The sequence below is a fragment of the Panthera leo genome, chromosome A3 (assembly GCF_018350215.1).
Source record: "Panthera leo isolate Ple1 chromosome A3, P.leo_Ple1_pat1.1, whole genome shotgun sequence".
In the NCBI taxonomy this organism is placed as follows: Eukaryota; Metazoa; Chordata; class Mammalia; order Carnivora; family Felidae; genus Panthera; species Panthera leo.
In genome coordinates this window covers 15,114,690-15,133,049 of record NC_056681.1, presented here as the reverse complement: position 1 = coordinate 15,133,049, position 18,360 = coordinate 15,114,690, and the positions used below count along the sequence as shown (strand labels likewise).

The 18,360-nt window shown below is 49.3% G+C and overlaps 2 protein-coding genes across 5 annotated transcripts in view; one reads left to right on the top strand and one right to left on the bottom strand.

Moving 5' to 3' along the window:
- Positions 1–914: 914 nt before the first annotated feature.
- Positions 915–16,270, bottom strand: WFDC3 (WAP four-disulfide core domain 3). Of its 3 annotated transcripts, none has more exons than XM_042930831.1 (7): positions 16,038–16,270; positions 14,416–14,504; positions 13,823–13,954; positions 11,254–11,400; positions 3,477–3,608; positions 1,752–1,937; positions 915–1,128 (listed from the first exon to the last, which is right to left on the bottom strand). In XM_042930831.1, exons 1-7 carry the CDS (start codon positions 16,268–16,270, stop codon positions 1,112–1,114), a joined length of 936 nt encoding a protein of 311 aa, XP_042786765.1. In that variant the 3' UTR covers positions 915–1,111. The 3 variants fall into 3 exon arrangements, with proteins under 3 accessions (XP_042786765.1, XP_042786766.1, XP_042786767.1); XM_042930832.1 differs by having other exon boundaries at positions 16,092–16,270; XM_042930833.1 differs by lacking the exon at positions 16,038–16,270 and adding an exon at positions 15,583–16,006.
- The window catches only part of DNTTIP1 (deoxynucleotidyltransferase terminal interacting protein 1), a 27,148-nt gene continuing 25,056 nt past the window's right edge, over positions 16,269–18,360 (top strand). Inside the window, exons 1-2 of one of the 2 annotated variants that reach the window (XM_042930828.1) lie at positions 16,269–16,373; positions 16,930–17,000. In XM_042930828.1, the coding sequence (XP_042786762.1) occupies positions 16,269–16,373; positions 16,930–17,000 (176 nt within the window). Of the gene's footprint in view, positions 16,374–16,467; positions 16,553–16,929; positions 17,001–18,360 lie in introns of those variants that run through there. The other variant, XM_042930829.1, reaches the window with a different exon arrangement.

The window sequence follows — 18,360 nt, the reverse complement described above, 5'->3', positions numbered from 1 at the left end:
GGGTTTTCTATTACTTGCAGCTCAAAAAATTCTTCCATTCATTCAATGAACATTGATTGAGGGGCTTTGTGTGTGTGTGTGTGTGTCTTTTTTGTCAGACTCTATTTGAGAACCTAGAATTCTACTATTGAGAATTGTCCCCAGATTTACCTGCAAAAGTAGGCCAACATTAAACGTACACAGATTAAGGTCCAACAAGAGATGACTAGCTAAATTAGCTATTTTCATGGAGTCCCATTACAAGAGTGTATGTGAGGACATAAATTTCTCAAAGATATAGAATGTGGTCCATTTTGTATACCTAACAAATATAATTTTTTTTTTTATTTTTTTAATGTTTATTTTTGAGAGAGTGAGAATCCATAGCAGGCTCCAGGCTCTGAGCCCAACACAGAGCCCGACACAGGACTCAAACTCAGGAATATCGAGATCATGACCTGAGCCAAAGTCCAAAGCTTAACCGACTGAGACACCCAGATGCCCTCTAACAAATATAATTTTTAAAAACTGATCTTGATTCCAAGAACCTAAAGATAATTCCTCCCTACAGCAAAGTGACCTGGAGGGGACTTACTGCCTGTCTTGGAGCCATGGGCCAGCCCCTAAGGAAGGAGGTCCAAGGCAGGAACATCCAAACGACTGCAGTAAACCAGTTCCAAGCCCAACTCACATTCTGATAAAAGAAAGATCAGCAGGCCCAAGAAGAGGCCTGAGGGTCCCACTCCTGAGGCTTGAGAGACTTCTGGGGCAAGTCAGTTGAGCTCCCACCCTCTTCTGCCCTCGCCACCTGAGCAGCAACATTTCAGTGTTCTCAGAAAGGATGGATTGCCTAAGGTGCCATAATCCTGCAGCCATGCTCAGACCCCCTAGCTCTCTCTCCTCATCCTAGCCCTCAAACAGCACAGACAAGAAGGTCAGCATAAGCCTTTACTGGGGACAAGCAGCACCGAACACCATTGCCCAAATCCACGGCTATATTCCCACGGTCAGGGCAGCAGCAGGAACAGAAGCAGAGCAGGGAGGGCAATGAGAGCCCCCCAGAGGGTCACAGCCCCAGGATATCTCCCTCTCCTGGCAGCCAGAACAAGCCCCCTGTAGCAGCTCAGGACAGCTAGGACACCCGGGTCTCTGCAAAAAGAAGAAACATCAGGTCATAACTGTGCCCTCCTGGCTCCAGCTCCCCTCTACCCTAGAGAGGTTTCCCTTCTACACCCTAGAGAAGCATGGCATACGTTGCTCCCCAAAGCCTCGAATGGTGCCCTGCTTCCCAGATAATCCAGTCCAAACTGGTGGTGAAGACTCTACTCCTTCAGATACCAACCTCATATCTCCTGGCATGAAAGCAGCCCAGCTGTTCCTTCACCCACACTTGCCCCACCCCCACCCAGTTCCCCAAACATGTCACACGTATTCCACCCTCTGTGCCTGCTAACCACCAGACTCGCTGTCCAGCGTGTACTCTGTGCTATTCTCCCTCTGTCACAGCCCACCTAGCCTTTAGGACCCAGATCAGATCCCACTTCTGGCAGAAAGACCTTCCTAAGGAGCCACTCCCACACAGAGAGCCTAGAAGCCCCAGCTCGTCTATTCAAGGATTCTTATCTGTGACACATGACCTTTTTCTCCCAACTAGCCTCTGCAGGGCAAGAACTTTGTCTCGACCTTCTGAAGCCCCCTGCCCGGCACCTAAGCCAGTGCTCGGCACCTAGCAGTTAAGTTGGCTGTTTTCAGCGATGACAGGCTGTACTCACCTAATTCAGAATCAGACCTGAGGGTCCAGCTGGGGTTTGTGGCCAGTTCGGCTCGCAGAATTGGTGGGACACAGAAGCGGCCGCAGCCTGACTTGCAGCACTTTTCCCCGGCCTGGCAGTTCTCATCCGTCATGCAACTGACAATGCACAAGCCCACCAAAATATGTGGACAATCACCACTCCGCCCTGCGAGATAAACAGGCACAGGTAAAGAGACAGGACAGTCAACTCCATGGACTCCATGTTCCGACTGGCACTGAGACTCAGAGGCTCCAGATGAATCCATCCCTGACTGTAACTAGATCTTAACCAAACATCTGGCTGAGAAACCAGGAAGCTACAGCCTCTGAGAATCGGTAGGTCCCCAAGAGAGCATCTGGACCAATAGTTTTCAATTGGCATCTCAGATTTCCCTATGGTGGTCCCTCGGGGCTTGACAGCTCTGTGGGCGGGGCTGATTGGAGTCTGTCAAGACCACCACTCTCTCCCCCACACCTGGGCCTTATAGTGTTACTTCTTCAGGGAGGCCTTGTCTGCCAGACAAGGTTTGGTGCCCTGCTTTGTGTGCCTTTCATCAGAATTTATTACGATGCCTGATCCGTCTACCTTCCCTGATAAACTCTAAGCTACGTAAGGAAGAGAATCTGTCTTCAGAACCTTGAACCTTGCCAGGGAATCCACGTGTTGTCTAAAAACAACATCTGAGCCAGTGATTCTGAAATGGAGTTCTACAGGGCCATGTGGGTGCTTCAGTCAGTTAAGCGTCTGACTCTTGATGTCAGCTCAGGTCATGATCTCGTGGTCATGAGATCAAGCTCACTTCAGGCTCTGCACTGTCAGGGCAGAGCCTGCTTGGAATTCTCTCTCTCTCCCTCTCTCTCTGCTCTTCCCCAACTTGTGCACTCGTGCACGCGCTCTCTCTCTCTCTCTCTCTCTCTCAAAATAAATAAACTTAAGGGGCGCCTGGGTGGCGCAGTCGGTTAAGCGTCCGACTTCAGCCAGGTCACGATCTCGCGGTCCGTGAGTTCGAGCCCCGCGTCAGGCTCTGGGCTGATGGCTCGGAGCCTGGAGCCTGTTTCCGCTTCTGTGTCTCCCTCTCTCTCTGCCCCTCCCCGTTCATGCTCTGTCTCTCTCTGTCCCAAAAATAAATAAAAAACGTTGGAAAAAAAAAATTTTTTTTAATAAATAAATAAATAAATAAACTTAAAGAAAAATTTTTTAATGGAGTTCTACAGTCTGGTACAAAAGGAGCATTCAAAAAGATGTATTTGTTTTTTAAAATATATTGAAGAAACAAAGAAATCAGAGCAGCAATGCTTTTCTCTGTTGCATACATGCTGCTAAGAAATCAGTCAGAAAATCCTGATCTTGGGCAACTCCCTCACTTTACAAACGAAGAAACTGGCTCAATGAAAGGAGTTTGCTTCCCTGAGGTCACAGAGCCAGTCGGCAGCAGAATGAAGCCCAGAAGCCACACTGCCCATCTTCAGGCCTCAGGACCCTTCCTACTAACCCACACTGCCTTCCCCCAGTTCTTTCAATGCCAACATGGGCCCCTGGGCCCTAGAAAGAGGGGTTGCTTTGGACTGGGGGGCTAGGAGGACAGGAAGCATGAGAACTCTCACCAACCCCCCCTCCAGAAAGGGAAAGACAGGAAGGCCAGAGATGGCTCCCTCCCCATCCCACTCTGGAACTCAGGACTTGTTCCCCAAGGAGCCAACATACCTCCCTTAATGTCTCCACGGCAGGAGTGGCCACAGCCGGTGCTACAGCATTTAAGCCCCTGGGGGCAGGATACGTCCCCATCACACAGCTCCTTACACGGAAGGGGGTCAGCCGGACATTCACCTCCAGGCTCTGCCATAGAATCATAGCATTGGGGCTCAGAGGTGTTCAAGCCCAGTGTTTCTGGTTATTTTCACTGTGACTCTTGAGTGCAAAATACATCTTTCATTGTGTATGTTAATCCGTATGCATGCCTCAAACGTATATATTTATGTACACACATGTATATACTCTATAGTCTATTTCTTCTTTTTTTTAATGCTGGCCGTCAACTACTAAACTGATCTCAAGATTCGCCGTCTGGGAAACACTGCTGAGGTCTAACCCACTGTGGCAAACGTACCTATTGCCAGCCCCACAGTCACTCTCCGTCCCTCCTTCCTGTGGTAGGTGGTGGCCCCCAGTGAGCCACACCTCCCATACTATCTCTGGGCTGGGCTGTAAGGGACTTGCTTTGACCAACAGGACACCAGCAAGTGTGATGCAGGCAGAGGCGTGGTAAGCACTTGCATACTGGGGCTCATCCTCTTAAAACAATCCCCCCCCCACCACCGCCTCCTTGGAAACCAGCCGCTATGCTGTGAAGCAGCTTGGGCTCCACTGCAGAATGATGAGATGCCCCGAAGAGAGGCATGAAGAGAGGCATCCTGAACATCCCAGCCACCGTCAAGTTCCCCGCTGAGCTCCCAGCTGCAGGCAGCTTCATGAGTGACATGGCTGCACCATATAGGTTATGAGAACTAAGCTCAGCCAACCCACACGGCTGTGAGAAAGAGTCAATTGCTGGGATTTGAAGCCACTAAGTTCAGGAAGTGTTTGTTATGCAGCCATGGACAACAGAAACACTTGCTAATAAAGCCACAGGTTCATGCAGAGTCAATGAGCCCAGCCAGCTACAGTGAGTTGCTTCCCCATATTACCTGGTAACTAGAAGGACCAGAAATGAAGACATAAGCTGGGAAAATTCTGCATTCCCGACCCAGGTAATGCTCCTTTCAAACTGCCCCCTGGCTTCTCTTTCTTCCAGTGCAAAGACAGACATAACACAGGGAGGAAGAGCCGTCTTTTCTCAACCGTGAGGCAACTAATGAGGACAAAGACAAGGAAGGCAAAGGAGAAAGAAAAAAATAACCTCATCCTTGTTAGCATCATGGAGCCACCACACCAGTCCTGGTACCTACTTCAGGACCTTTCGCTATATGAGAAAAATGTCATACCGACTCCGTTAATTTTCTGTTGCACACAGCCAAACATCCCTGATGCGCCCCTTCACCACCCCTAGGAAGATAATGACGCTCAGAGAAGTGAAGGGGTTTGCCCAGAACTACAGAGTGAGTCAGCGGCAAAGCAGGACACAACTCAGCCTCTTGGTTTGCAAGGAAGCACTCTTTCTACTACACCATCCTTAAAACACGCAGGCACCAGGCCAGGTCCTCTGGAGCAGGCACTCCCTAAGAAGTCACACCCCAAACAAACTGATTCACCATGATTCATTCATCCCAGTGTTTGTTTCAAGTTTTTGAAATGGAGAAAAGAAGTGGCAGGCAATTAAAAGCATTGTAGAAAACCAAAGCAGGACCGGCCCAGGACCTTTGAGTAAGAACATGTGAGTACAAATGCATATGGCTGCCGGGAAGTCTGCCATGATGGAAAAAGCAAGTGCTGGACTCCAAGAACACGTGCAGCTGAACAATCAAGGTCTAATAACCCTGCATCCCAGGATTTTCCTGAACAGCCCCCCTTTCAAAGATTCTAGGCCAATGGCACATCACATCAAACCTGATTTTTAAAAAATTTTATTCATTTTTGAGAGAGAGAGAGAGAGAGCGAGCACAAGCGGGGAGGGGACAGAGAGAGAGGGAGACACAGACTCCAAAGCAGGCTCCAGTTTCCGAGCTGTCAGCACAGAGCCTGATGTGGGGACTCGAACCCACAAACTGTGAGATCATGACCTGAGCCGAAGTCAGACACTTAACCAACTGAGCCGTCCAGGCACCCTTCAAACCTGATTTTTTATCCAGAAAATATGGCCACTGTAACTGCCGATGTACCCCTCCACACCTCCCCTCCTGTTTGACAAACACTAAAAATCTATTTAACAAAGAACAAAGCCTTTCATCCACAGTTAAGAAGGCTGGGCATAAAAACAATCTTCCTGGTGAGAAAAACCTAGCAACATAACTCCTCACGGAATTATACTGAGCAGCACCCTTCCCAGATTTCACCACTTTGCTGAGCTTGGCCCCAAAGTGACCAATGCCAGGAGCACTCTGCACTTTCTGCCCTCATCCCCGGGACCAGGCATTGAGACCAAACCTCTACTCTCTTCCACGACAGGCTTCCTTGAGGTCCCTGGGGTTTTGTCAAATACCAGAAGCATTGAATGGACTCTTGGGGAACAGGCTAAAGCCCTGAGGGTCAGAACATATGCCCTTTGACCAGGGCCCAGCATGGGCCCCCATGTCTGATGCCTAAATCCCTACCAATAATTCCCTACTCTCAGCTCAAACACTGGAAAGGGGTGTCACGACCTCCAAGCCGGACTATCCCATCCTTGTACTTTATACTCAACTGAAATCTGGCTTTCTAGAAGTTCTATCCATTGGCCCTTGTCCTATCCCCAGAGACCTGAGGAAAACATGGCTTGTGCCATCCCCTTAGATAGGATCCTCTGCCCTTCACCATCTCAGCTTTCCCAGACTAGGTAAGCTCAGTTCCTCATACCGCATGGTTTCTAGGCACCTCACAGTTATCTTACCAGGAACCAGGATGAGAAATAGGGAAGAGAGTCAGGATGGGAATGGTCATCCCCACCCTGCAAATATGTCTCTATCCCAAGACCCCAAGCTATCACCAAAAAAAAAGTGGAATAAAAATATGAAAGCCAGGAAATACTCGGACATAGGCTTTACTGCTGCCCCAGCTCCAACCTTCCACTATATCCGAGGGAAGGACTCCAGGTGCTGGCAGAAAAGTAAAACCTCAAAACTTCTTAAGCCAAGACAGGCCCTCAGAGCTATCAAACCTACTTCTCTTGCAAACAGACAGACAGACATCCAGGAAGAGGGGGCAGGATTGGCCTGAGGTCAATGGTGGCAGAATTGGGTCCCAAATTCCCAGCCCTGACACTAGATCCGGTGCCCTTTAAACCACATCACTATGACTCCCTACTTTCCACGAGGATTACCCAAAAATGAATCAATAAGAGCTAGGACTTGCTTAGCTCAATTCTGACAAAAGAGAAGACCTAGTGGTAGAGAGTTTTAGGGATTAGGAAAATGTATCAATAAACCAGTGTGTTGGGAGTCTCAAAGACAACTCCTAGGCTGGGTGATTTGCTAGGATTCACAAGACTCAGAGTACAGTTGGACTCATGGCCATGATTTATTACAGCAGAAGGATACAAAGCAAAATCATCTAAGGGAAAAGGTGCATGAGGCAAAGCCCAGAAGAAACCAGGCACCAAGAGTCTTCTTCCGGTGGAATCACATGACACATGAAAACACATGTGAAGTGTTGTCTCCCAGGAATGCTCACGAGAGACTCAGGGTTTTTACGGGGCACTCTCTGCCTAGCAGATATGACTCTTACCAGTTACGGTGGTAGGAACACTCTCAAAAATCTAACTTCCCAGAAGCCAGCCAGGGCCAATGTTACAGGCAGGCCTTTCTAAGAACATCAATCTCAGGCCTGCTACATTAACTCTTTTCTCAACAACCAGCAGTGAGGTTTCAGGAAAAGGTCATCCAAGCACACAGGGAGCCCATGCCACCCATCTGTCCAAAGGATATACTACACATGTTGTAATAAGCAAAACAGTGGCCACAGGTGATGAGGAGTGATCAAGTTTCATGGTGTGAGAGAGGGGACCGTGAGGGATCCAAAGGAGACAACTCTTAGACCATAATCTGAATCTTTGCTCCAATACCTCTTCCTCCCCAAGTGCTCCCATCACTCAACTTATTCCAGCCACACACCTAAGCACTGTTCTTGACACTTCCTCTGCCTCAGCACCCACATCCACTTACTTCTTCACCTGTCAACTCGACCTTGAAAAGTACTCCAAGCCTGCCAGTTTCCCACGTCCACACCATCACCACCCTGGTCTAAACCGTGCTCACCTCCCCCCCAGCCTGCCACAACGGCCTCTTAACTGGCCTGCCATCTGCTACATTTGCCCCCATCCATCCATTCTTCACACGCCAGCAGGGTGGTGATTTTAAAATGAAAACCGGGGACATCTGAGTGGCTCAGTTGGTTGAGCATCCGACTCAATTTTAGCTCAAGTCATGATCCCAGGGTCGTAGGATGGAGTTCCCCATCAGGCTGTGCTCTGAGCATGGAACCTGCTTAGGATTCTTTCTCTCTCTCTCTCTCTCTCTCCCTCCCTCCCTCCCTCCCTCTGCCCCTCCCCTGCCCATGTGCATGCTTTGTCTAAAAAATAAAATAATTTTTTTTAATGAAAACTGGACCAGGACTCTCCTTCCACACTTCCACACTTCCAGTGAGCAAATAAGTGAGTGAGCAAACAGGCCAGACTTCAGACAGGTGGAAAGCTGAACAGGGAGGCACTGGTATCACAGTCTGAGCTGTTAAGCATTATTTGGTAGGTTTTGTTCCGGCTTTTTAAATACATTTCTTCCAAACTGTATGATACAGACTGAATGTTCGTATTCCCCTAAAATTCGTATCTTGAAATCTAACCCGCAATGTGATGGTTTTAGGAGATGGGGCCTTCGGGAGGTGATGAGGTCAGGAGAGGGGAGCCCCCATGAATGGGATGATGCCCGTATTGCCCTTCCGCCATGTGAGGTCACGGTGAAAACACAGCAGTGTGTGAACCGGGAAGCTGGCCCACACCAGACACTGACTACGCTGGCACCTTAATCTTGGACTTCTCAGCCCCCAGAATCATAAGAAATTAATTGCTGTTATTTATAAGCTACTCAGCCCGTGACACTCTGTTAGCGCAGCCCAAAGGACTAAGACACTACATTATCACACTTTGAGGTAAACTTCCTCATCTCCACTTTTACAGATGACAAAGGTGAGGTTCAGAGAGATGAAAGGACTTGCCCAAGGCCACACAGCAAGCAGAGAAGCCAAGACTCAGATGCAGGTGCAGACGAGAACTGCCTGAGGGGAGCAGGTCCCAGAGTCTGCCCTGAGCCCTCTGGAGGCTTGACTGTCCCTCCACTGTACCAAACAGACCAGCACTGACGATGGTAAACCTCTGGCAATGTCAGAACTGAGGGAAAGCAGGAACCACCCAGAGCCCAAGACAGACGGCTTCCTGTGACCTTGAGTATAGCAACCAGTCCCATTGGGTGAGTGGGCCAGTGCAGGACTGAAGCTATAGAAAAGTCATTAACTATGGACACAGCAACCAGGATCGCTTCCGGCCAGTCTAGGAACCCCACTCGGCCAATGCACTCTGGGAGATCTTTAGGGGGATCACTACTGCAGCCCGCCTGGCTCGAAGGGAAGAGGAATCCCCATCAGGGCTGGCCAGGCCCCAGAGCAGCTCACAAAGTGCCTTGCCTGGGTGCCAGCCTCACCCTCGGCCCCCGTAATTCAGCCATCAGCTTCACACACTGGGAAGATTGTGCTGGGCCCTACCGGCTGGCAGGGAGTGACCCGCCTAACACAGATTCCCAGGCTCTGTTTCCAGAGCTGGGCCTCAAGAGTCCTGGCAAGGAGTACAACCCTCTATTCTCTTTTATGGGCAGGGCGCCCAAAAGATCTGCCTAAGCCAGACACAGCCCCACTGGGTTACAGGGAAGGGGCCCACCGCCTGGGGAGGTTTGGCCAGAAGGAAAGAGATTGTCACATGTTGTGGAGTTTCAGGGTCTCAGAGAGGGAGTGATCAGGGGAGGAGAAAGCAATCCTGATTCGCGACAAAAGGAGTTGGTTAGAAACTGTACTCCTGATGAAGCCCACCTTAGTAGGCGAGAGGAAGGAAGCTAATGTGTAATGTATACTAAACACCTTACATACTTTGAATCATCGCAACAACCTCCGAGGCTTATTCTTTCCATTTTATAGAGAAGGGAACTGAGGCTCAGGGAAGCAGAAGACACTTGACCAGGGACACGCTGGCCAGTAACTGGTGAGCCTTCAGGTTTGAACCCGGCTCTCTGACAACCAAAACCTACTCTTTTCTACTGTAATATTCTGCCACATGCGCTCAGAGGCGAGAAAGGTTCCAGTTTCTTCAGAAAACCTAATGGGAGGAATGATGTAAGACCCCATTTAAGACAACAAAGAAGATAATAAAGTATCTTGGGCATTACCCTATCAAACAGTATTTTAAAACTATAAAATACCCTGAAACACACCAAATACACTTGGACAGTGGAAAGACAAAGATTCAACATAAAAATATCAGCTGTCCCTAAATTAATGTATACATCTAACACCTCTCCAATAAAAATAGCCTCTGTATTGGAGGGGGGGAGTGATAGACAGTATGATAAAATATATTTGGAAGCACAAACAAGCAAAATTAATCATAAAAATCTGGAAACAAGAGAGAAATGAGAAGGGGCTAGACACAGGAGACAGACACATCGTCAATTCCTAATACCTTTGGCGGGGGCGGAGGGCAGGGGAGGGCCTCTCAGGGAATGAAGGAGGAGGCAAGCAATCGAGCAGAAAGTTCTGTCACTTCCACCTCCTGACCGCCAAATTCTCTCCACTGTGTCACCTTTCCTGCATCCCCACTGCCAACCCCCTGGTCTGACTGGACTTCATCCTCAGCAAGAAGCATCCGGTCCCTCCCTGTCTCTACTCCAACCGTACCAGCTTTCTTTCGATTTCTCTAATGTGGCAAAGCTCCTGGGATGCTCATCACACCCTTCGCCTGGCTAACCTCAACTCCAGGTGAAATATCACTGCCCCAGACAGGCCTTCCTTGACCACCCAGTCCAAAGCCAGCACCCCCTCTTTCTATCTCTCAGCACCCATTAGTTTTCCTCCATATCCTTCTCACAGTTGGAAAGTGTATGTTCACCTGCTCATTTGGGAAACCTCTTTCTCCCGCACCAGACCATGAGCTCCAAGAAGGCCGGGATGGGAGCCCCTTTGTTAACCACAATATACCCGGAGCCCATGCTAGATCTAGGAAACAATAAACATTCAACAAATAATTGGTGAAGACATAATGTGTAAATGGAGAATTTGGGGCATGAGAATCCTGCAAAAGGTAGGAGAAATCTCTTTCAAACACCTCTCTACCAGAACCAGAATAAAACAGGGCACATTTCCAGTAGGAGATGGCCTACCTAGGTGCGGACAGAGGGGACATAAGGCCTCAGAAGCAAGTGAGCAGGGAAACGCTTGCTGCCTTGCATAGGTACCAAGATTCTATCTTGCTGTCTCCCTGCAGATTCTCGAGTTAAGAATTAATAGAGAAGAGTGCAACTGACAAGGGGCATTGAGAATTAGCCAAGAGCTTTCAAATCTGCCTGCCAATAAGGACACGCCAAGATTTCCATTCTGGCAGCCTCCTCTGCCTGCCTGGACCACATACCACAGATCATCACGGCTGGTAAGCCTTTGTCTATCTTTTTTTAGAAAGGTTCTCAGAACATGGCAGGCACTTAATTATTGTTTTTCAAAGTAAAGTGAAACCAGCAATAAGATGGTATGGGCTTATTTGAGAAAGAAACAAGTAGGCCCCCAAAGAGCCCATGGGGCCCGAGGTAGTGTTTCTTACCCAGCTTTGGTTGAGACACTGGGACCACACAGCTCTTGTTGCAGCCAAACGCGCAGCATTTCTTTCTACCCGGACAAGTCTCATCAGTGACGCACCTTTGGAAACAGGATTGTTTCCGAACAGCCCTGGGACAATCTCCTTTCCTCCCTGTAGCAAAAAAGAGAGACAGCCACACACTCAAAAAAGAGAGAGAGAGAGAGAGAGAGAGAGAGAGAGAGAATGGTGCCCGGTGGCACCCACGGGTGTAGCAAAAGGGAAAATCAAAGCAAGGAAGCCCTGAGCTTCTTTAGGACTCTCAGCTCTGGTGCTAGAGCAGAGACAGTGATAACAGCTCACATTTACTATAAGGTTTACTGAGTTTACCTGTGCCAGGAACCTCTCATTTGATCCTCACAACAATTATCCCCATTTTACACATGAGAAAATTGAGGCTTAAAAGCTTAACACTTACAAAGAGCTGTTTAAAGCTTACCTAAGGCAATCACTTCTCGGCCTTTTGGCTAAGATCAAGTGTAAAGCTTTACCTGAGGCACGGAAAGCCTGCTTGGCTCTGGGGTCTACTCTTTTGATCACTACCTTTTTTTTTTTTAATGTTCATTTTATTTTTTAAGAGAGAGAGAGGGAGACAGAATGTGAGCAGGGGAGGTGCAGAGAGAGAGAGGGAGGGGCGCCTGGGTGGCTCAGTCGGTTAGGCGGCCGACTTCGGCTCAGGTCACGATCTCGCGGTCCGTGAGTTCGAGCCCCATGTCGGGCTCTGTGCTGACGGTCAGAGCCTGGAGCCTGTTTCAGATTCTGTGTCTCCCTCTCTCTGACCCTCCCCCGTTCATGCTCTGTCTCTCTCTGTCTCAAAAATAAATAAACGTTAAAAAAAAATTTTTTTAAAAAAAAAAAAGAGAGAGAGAGAGGGAGAGGGAGACACAGAATCCGAAGCAGGCTCCAGGCTCCAAGCTGTCAGCACAGAGCCTGACATGGGGCTCGAACCCACGGACTGCAAGATCATGGCCTGAGCCAAAGTCAGACACTCAACCGAGCTACCCTCCCTCCTTTAACAGGCTTTTAACAGGCTTTAACAGGCTTCCCTGCACAACTTTGCCCTCCAGTCTTCACAGGAACCCCAAGTTCAAATAAAGACAGAGGGGCACCTGGGTGGCTCAGTCAGCTAAGCATCTGACTCTTGATTTTGGCTCAGGTTATGATCTCACAGTTTGTGGGTTCAAGCCCCGCGTTGGGCTCTGCACTGACCCGCACAGAGCCTGCTTAGGATTCTCTCTCTCTGCCCTTCCCGCACTCATTCTCTCTCTCTCTCTCTCTCTCTCTCTCTCTCTCTCAATAAATAAACATTAAAATAATAACAATAGGGGTGCCTGGGTGGCTCAGTCAGTTAAGTGCCTGACTTTGGCTCAGGGCATGATCTCACGGTTCGTGGGTTCAAACCCCATATTGGGCTCTGTGCTGACAGCTCAGAGTCTGGAGCCTGCTTCAGTTTCTGTGTCTCTCTCTCTGCCCCTCCCCTGCTCATGCTCTGCGTCTCTCTTTCTCAAAAATAAATAAACATTAAAAAAGTAAAAATAAATAAATAAAATAACAATAAAAGACAGAGATCATCTGTTATGTGTTCTTTCCTGATGAAAGACAAAGAACTGGGAACTGAGTGATTAGAGGCCCCAAAAGGGGGAGGAGGGTCTGCAAGCAAGCTAGATCTCAAGAACCAATCCAGGGGCACCTGAGTGGCTCAGTTGGTTGAGCGTCTGACTTTCGCTCAGGTCATGATCTCGCAGTTCGTGGGTTCAAGCCCCATATCTGGCTTTGCTCTGCCTGCTTCAGAGTGTCTCCCTCTCTCTTTTCCCCTCCCCAGCTTGCACACACGTACGCTCTCTCTCTCAAAAATAAACATTAAAGTTCTGACTCATTTGGAGAACTGGATGCTTGGGTCTGAGAAGGGGCCAACAGGAGGGCCTTTAAATTTGCTTGTGCCTCTCAATGGTTGTCTTTTTACTTTTCTAGCATGATTATTCTAGAAGCCTACTTGGGACAGTGCCCTTTCATAGATCAGTGTCTAATCTGGTGACTGAAGGGCTGAAGTTGGGAACTTAGCCTCTTGGAGAAGTGCTGTTGAGACTTCCGGGTCGCCTAGATAGTGGCTCCTGCCACTTGAATCTTTGGGCTGCAATGAGGAGTGAAGAGCCATGTCCTTTCTCCCTGGCTCCTATGGATTTTGCTAACGAGAGGATGTGTCTTATTTGGTGTTGAGCAAATCCTAGGAACTTCATCTAGCTGTCTTGCATTAACCTGTGAGCAGCTTTGAACTTGAGAAAAAAAACTGCATAGAAATTTTGAGATATTTAAATATCATTCAGACCACTTTGCTTCATTGTAATCAAATACTTGGTCTTGTCAAAAGGATTCTAATAAAATGCTTTAGAGCAAAAAATAAATAAATAAATAAAATAAAATAAACATTAAAAAAAAGAGAGAGAGCAATCTAGGAGGTGGGAAGCTCTCCAGGTCTTTCTAGCCCAGAGGCAAGGTCAGAAAGCACACCTGGATTTTGCCCGTCCAGCCAACATACCCTTCAGAATGCCTCCTCGGCAGACCCGACCACAGCCGTTGCTGCAGCACTTCTGCCCAGCCGGACATGATTCGTCCCCCCAGCACAGCTCTTTGCATAGGTTCTTATTAGGAGGGCATTCTCCTTCTTTCACTGCAAAAGATAGCACGCGAGATTAGGGTAACTGGCTGAGCCTCAAGAAACAGGGAATGAAAGCCAAGTGCACTTCAAGGATTTTTCAGGCTCTGCAAACATTCCTATCCAATATCTCTGCAACCACTTTCTCCTCCCCCCACACAACCAGTGAGACACGCCCACCACTACTAAACAACCAGCCACTTTGTGGATAAAGAGAGGGAAAGGTTGGGGTGATCTTGTTCCCATTTAAGGAGCCCTAGGGAAAACCTAGAACCTCTAGTAAGCCAGACTGGAAGTCCTACCTCCGAGCCAGGAAGACCTACCCTGGCTGTCCTGAGAATCTACACATCCAGTCCTGTCCTACAGGGATCACCATTTCCACAAATAAGGACTCTCACTTCAAAAAGAGGCAGGGGATAATTTCTCCTTAGTCACTTTCTATTACTGTCAGCCAAGGAATCCAAGTAATAGCTCACCATGCTCTCCAGAAGCCACCCAGGATATCAGGGACCCAAGAGCAAGAAGTGCCTTCAGGAGGAAAAGGCAGCTCAACATGACGATGATGCTGAGAAGTGAGATGAGCACTTAGTCCAGGCCGGAGGTATACACCTTGCCCAGAGCATCAACCAAAGGAAGGGCAGGAGTAGGAGACTGGCCCAAACCCAGCCCCAAAGTCTCCCCTTGTGCAATATCCCCCAGGATGTCTTCTCCTGACAAAAAGAAAAGTGACTGGTCGCTGGTGTGTGGGAAAATTCCTGGCACTCCCAAAAGGCACATGTGATGATGGTGATCAGACTCTGTAATGCAATACACACAACATCCCTGGACAATGATGAGGAACCTGTTCAGTAGCTGGGGAAATGTAGGGAGGGCCACTAGATAAAGGAGCCTCTGGAAGGACCCAGCCGCAGCCAAAGTGACAGAGGGAAGGACCAGAGACACGACTTAATAATAACCAAAGCTAATAAAATGTACTGTGGCTCCTGTTCATCTGACGCTGCTTATCCCAGTAAGGTTAAAGGGCAGAGGAAATTCAAGGCCCAAAGTAAAAATCTCCTTAATAGAGCCAGAGTTTGGTGCCATATAGTTGCCTCATCGTTTTAAGGCTGATGTAGGAGCATGGAGATAATTAACATTTGTTGACGACCTAACATCTGCTTTGTGTGTATTATTCATTTTAATCCTCACAATAATCTTGCAGAGGTAAGAAAGGTGATTCAGAGGGGTTGAGAAAGAATGCCCAAGGTCATTAAGCTAGTAAGTAGTGGCTACCAGAATTTACTAATAGTAACAATAGATGACATTGCCTGAGGGTTTACTTGCGCCACAGTTCTAAGTGCTCTACATGAATTAACTGCATGTAGTTAATCCTCACTGCAATCTTATAGGTTAGGTACTATTATCCCCACTCTACAGATGGAAAAACTGAGGCACAGAAAGAAACGTGGGTCAGTTAGTAGACCAAAGGTAGGCAGCCCAATTGCATAGTCAATGTTGTTAATCACCATATCATATTGAATTGGAACTCAGATCTTTCTACATGTAAAACTCGTGTACTTTTTACTCCCCCATATTGTGACCTGGTAAAAGGAACTTTCTCTACCACCCATAAATCGATCCAGTTCTCTTCACGGACCTCTTACCTCTAAGCCAGAGCTAAGAGGAGCTCCATAGCTGTTAACCCCTTGCATCCCCTGCCCATCCCAGAATCACCCCTCTGGGGATAGAAGCCCAGCTCCCTGGGGCTTGGGGAGTCCACGGCCCAAGATTCAACCTTCATTATGATGCCTTCAGATGCTAGAGGCAGCCCCTGGCGTCTAGGCCTGGAGGGCCCCGGTGGGTAAGCGTTTGGGACGGCATGGGCCAGACCCCCTCTTGTTGGGTTATCGGGTCCCCGTAGTAGGCCCACTCCCTCCATTCCGGGGGGATGAGTACGAGGCATATTAAATTCTACGGCTTTCAAAGACTGGACGGTAGGCGCCGCTGTGCTCCCCTCCGCTCCCCAACCCCAGCCCAGGGAGCCTGCTGCCCTCCTCCTGCCCCACACTTCTCCACCGGCCTTGACCCAACGGGGAGCGTTCCGGGACCAAACACCCACAGCCCACACGGGAGGCGCGGCCCCGCCCCGGACGCAGCCCCGGCGACCGCGCACTCAGCGCCTGTAGGCGTCTCAGACCCTGGCGAGTCGCGGCCGTTTGGTTCCCATGGAAACGCCGCAGCTCCCCGCGGCGCGCTTCCGGGCCGGCGAACGGCGCGCTGCAATGACGTCACGAGGCCACTTTCCGGCCGGTGGTAGAGTCGGTCTGAAGTTGTGGGGGCCGGGGGAGCCATGGGGGCCACTGGCGACGCCGAGCAGCCGCGGGGACCCAGCGGGGCAGAGCGGGGCGGCCCCGACCTGGGCGACGCGGGCGCAGCGGGGCAGCTGGTTCTCACGGTGAGGGCGCCCCCGGGGAGGCCGGGGCTGGGCCTGGGCTCGGGCCGGCTGGGCCTCGGGCTCCCGGGACCCTGGCCCGCGGGTGAGAGAACGCGGCGGCTGGTGCTGCTGCCCAGGGAGTTGGCGTTTTCGCAGTCCAACGACCTGGATTCAAATTCTGGTGCCGCCTTCCTCGCTAGGTGACGTGAGCAAGTCCTGCCAACCCCTGAGCTCCAGTTTCCTCTTCTGTAAAATGGAGATGATTAGTGCCTGCCTCATAAAGTTGTGGGGATGGGGTGTAAGTACGAGGAAAGCGCCCAGCACACCACCTGCCCCAGAGTAGCCCCTCGGTGAACACTGGTTACCTTCCTCCTGCCGTTCCAGAAAAGGTGGGGTTGGGACCTTTGGAGGCAGGAAACTTTTCTTCAGTTCCTCCTCCCTCCCGGGCAGGGCCTTTCAAGCTGCCCTCCCGCCAACCCCGTCCCAGAGAAGCGGGGATGTTTACGTTTAAGTTCATCTCCACCCTCCACCCCAGTGTCATGGACCTCAGTGACACCCGTTCCCTTGGTCCCCACAGAACCCTTGGAACATAATGATAAAGCACCGGCAGGTGCAGCGAAGGGGCCGCCGCTCACAGATGACGACAAGGTAAGGCTGGTCTTGCGTATTTACCTCCCAGGCATTGGCTTGGATGGCACCTTTGGGGTCCCCACTGCACCGAGCTGAGAAGAGATAATGAGCCATTGGAAAGAGCACTGGACTAAGAAAGAGGAGACTAAGATTCTGTAACTCTGTGTGACCTTGGTTGGGTCATTGTCTCCTCTGAACTGATGTACCAAATGAGGGGTAGTCATGGATTCAACCGTGCCTAAGATCCCTAACACTCACTGGCTCTGTGGTTGAGGGCTATAAAGAGATCCAGAGGGACGCCTGGGTGGCCCAGTCGGTTAAGCGTCCGACTTCGGCTCAGGTCATGATCTCATAGTTCATGGGTTCCAGCCCCTCATTGGGCTCTGTGCTGACAGCTCGGAGCGTAGAGCTTGCTTTGGATTCTGTGCCTCTCTCTCTGCCCGTCCCCTACTTTCTCTCTCTCTCTCTCTCTCTCTCTCTCAAAAATAAATAAACATTAAAAAAATTTAATGAATATACTGCTAAAAAGAAAGAATAGCATGGAGGTTCAGAAAAAAGTGGGGCTAGTAGTATTTATCTCCGTGAAGGGAGAGAGTACAAGATAGGCCTATAGGATGTGGATTATATTTCTTGACTTGGGTAGTGATTAAATGGATGTTCACTAAAACTATTTGTTAAAGCATACAGATTTTGTATTTCATAAAACACTTTAAGAATAATGCTCATTTCGGGGCGCCTGGGTGGCTCAGTAGGTTGAGCGTCCGACTTGGGCTCAGGTCATGATCTTGCGGTCTGTGAGTTCGAGCCCCGCATTGGGCTCTGTGCTGACCGCTCAGAGCCTGGAGCCTGCTTCGGATTCTGTGTCTCCCTCTCTCTCTGCCCCTCCCCCGCTCGTGCTCTGTCTCTCTCTGTCAAAAATAAATAAAACATTTTAAAAAAAAGAAGAAGAATGCTCATTTCATGGGCAAAAGACATGAATGTCTTCTCCAAAGAAGACATCCAGATGGCCAATCGACACATGAAAAAATGCTCCACATCACTCATCATCAGGCAAATACAAATCAAAACCACAATGAGATACCACCTCACACTTGTCAGAATGGCTAACATTAACAACTCAGGCAACAACAGATGTTGGCAAGGATGCAGAGAAAGAGGATCTCTTTTGCACTACTGGTGGGAATGCAAACTGGTGCCGCCACTCTGGAAAACAGTATGGAGGTTCCTCAAAAAATTAAAAATAGAACTACCCCATGACCCAGCAATTGCACTACTAGGCATTTATCCAAGGGATACAGGTGTGCTTTTTCGAAGGGGCACATGCACCCCAATGTTTATAGCAGCACTATCAACAATAGCCAAAGTATGGAAAGAGCTC